The sequence below is a fragment of the Puntigrus tetrazona genome, unplaced genomic scaffold, assembly GCF_018831695.1.
Source record: "Puntigrus tetrazona isolate hp1 unplaced genomic scaffold, ASM1883169v1 S000000223, whole genome shotgun sequence".
NCBI lineage: Eukaryota > Metazoa > Chordata > Actinopteri > Cypriniformes > Cyprinidae > Puntigrus > Puntigrus tetrazona.
The window spans coordinates 510001-512500 of NW_025047891.1; the positions used below are offsets into that span (position 1 = coordinate 510001).

The following is a 2500-nucleotide window of genomic DNA, read 5'->3' on the forward strand; positions in this document are numbered from 1 at the left end:
TAACTCTGTTAGTGTGTCTGTAATGACCCGTGTGTGTGTGTGTGTGTGTGTGTGTGTGTGTGTGTGTGTGTGTGTGTGTTCAGCAGGAGAGGAGTGTTTTCAGTCCGTCTGCGAGCCCGTTGCCAAATTCCACTTCCTCTCCCGGCCATGTCCCACCCTCTTCAGCTAATGCCAGAACAGAAGAGGAACCAACCAGACTGCCTGCACACCTGCGTGAGTCACACACACACACACACACACACACACACACACACACCCACCTTGACAAACAAACAAACTCACCCGGAAACAGTGACTAACACACACACACACCTCCTACATGCTCTATACAACAACCTTAGACACGTGCGTGCGCGTGCATACACACACACACACACACACACACTTGTATTCCAGCGTGCTGCACTGGTTGTGTTTGACGTCACTGAACACACTCAAGCTGAGGCAGCTTCAGACCGGTCCTTCTGCCACAAAACAACCCAAGAGTCGGGACACACTCCAGTCACACAGCTCTGATCTCAGCGCGCACACACACACACACACACACACACACACACACACACAGATGGATTAACGTTTAACAGTGTTCATTTTTATATGTAATAATAATTCTTATTATTATTTCAATAATATATAACCAAAAATCTTTGGCCAAGTTGTGCAACCCTATAAAGAAGCACAACCTACATTTTATTTTTCTGTTTTTGTTATTATTATTATTTTTGTAAGTGATGATAGCATAATAAACGAAACAGTGACACGTTATACCCACAGATTCTTCCTCCAGTGGACTGGCAGTAAAATCGATAAAAAATGATGATTCTTTAGCCTTTGGTTTCTGTGAACGTTTTCCACCGCAGACGATGATGAAGCTTTTCTTGATCTGTCACTACTTTCTAAACCGTGGTGACGTGAGAACCGCTGAAGGTGTCTGAGTGCGTCTTGGTTCGGCTGTGTGTGTGTGTCGTCACTTTACTTGATTTATTTTTTATTATTTTGCACTTATTTGAGCTACAAACAAGTGTTTACAGGCATAAAAGTTTGGCCAAGTTGTGCAGCTAAAAACAAGCTTCAGCTCCTGTGTGTGTGTGCGCGCGTGTGTGTGTGTGTGTGTGTGTCTGTGTGTGTGTGTGCGCGCGCGTGTGTGTGTGTGTGTGTGTGTGTGTGTGTGTGTCTGTCTGTCTGTGTGTGTGTGTGCGTCTCTGTGTGTGCGTCTCTGTGTGTGCGTCTCTGTGTGTGTGTGTGTGCGTCTCTGTGTGTGTGTGCGCGTCTCTGTGTGTGTGTGTGTGTGAGCGGCGGTTAGCGCTGTGAGCGTGAGGCAGGTCTGGACTCCTCTCTCTCTCAGATCAGGGTGGAGTGAACAGGATCCCATCAATATTTAACCCGTCTGTGTTCTCGTTACAGACGGAAGCAAACCACTGCTGGACTCTGTCCAACTCACTCAGAAAGCCAGCGATTGGTTGCTTTTCCACTTCCTGTCTATTCAATCCTTGCCGTCCGAGTTAATCTAGACCAGTTTATCTAGTCTGATGCTCGACACACACACACACACACACACACACACACACACAGTTTGAGATGCGCTTCATTAGGGTTGAGGTGAAGCAGATAAGCGTGCTATCATTAAATTTAAGTTGATTTCAGTCCACGAACAAAACACCTGACTGCACTGCGCTCAGAATCATCTTAATCTTAATCTTAATCCCTGTTAGATGTGTGCTGTGTTTTCTGAAGGTTTTGTAGATCCCTTCTTTCACTGTGCCGCTGAAAACACACCATCACATTATAAGTAGCCGTATTTAATAGCATTTTAATTATTTTGCACAACATTTACTAGTATCACTACAAACCGCTCATTAAAATGCTTTAAATCTACAAAAGTTGCCAAATTTAAATTCTGTAAATGGCATTTCGCTCTTTATCCTCGTCAGAAAACCTCGTGTCCTGTATGAGCAGCAGATGAGAGCAGGGTTGATTTATTACAAACACAGATGATGTGAATCTGCAGAGAAACACTGAATCAATTGATTCATAGGTTTTGAGGGATGATTCAATACAGAATTCCTTCAGTAATTCACATTATTACATTTATTATTATTAAATATAAAACATTCATATTTAATATTCATACAAAATGTATTATTCATTTTTTATTATTTAATGTATTATTAAAATATTTTATTTATTTTTTAAAAACACAAATTAATTTTAATTAAATTTTTTGTTCTTGAATTGAACAAGTGGTCTCTGATTCAGATATATGTTTAAGACAGATACAGCCTAAAAGTCTGCAGCTTCTTGTTAGTCGAGGTTTATGCAGTTATGAAATGGGCTTTGATTTAGATTTTTGGTTTGCAGAAAGTGCTGGAGCTGTAGAAATGTTGGTAAATCTCTGATGGGTTTATAGATGTGTATAGAGCACTGAGAGAGAGAGAGAGAGAAACACAGAAAGAGAGAGAGGGAGGGAGGGAAAAATGACAGGAACTTCCGAGAAGCTCTT

General features: G+C 41.6%; 1 protein-coding gene across 1 annotated transcript in view; it reads left to right on the forward strand.

The window, feature by feature from the left end:
- The window catches only part of etv6 (ETS variant transcription factor 6), a 15139-nt gene that overhangs the window by 2599 nt on the left and 10040 nt on the right, over window positions 1-2500 (forward strand). The window contains exon 2 of the mRNA XM_043230721.1: window positions 84-213. Coding sequence (XP_043086656.1) covers window positions 84-213 — 130 coding nt within the window. The remainder of the gene's footprint in view (window positions 1-83; window positions 214-2500) is intronic.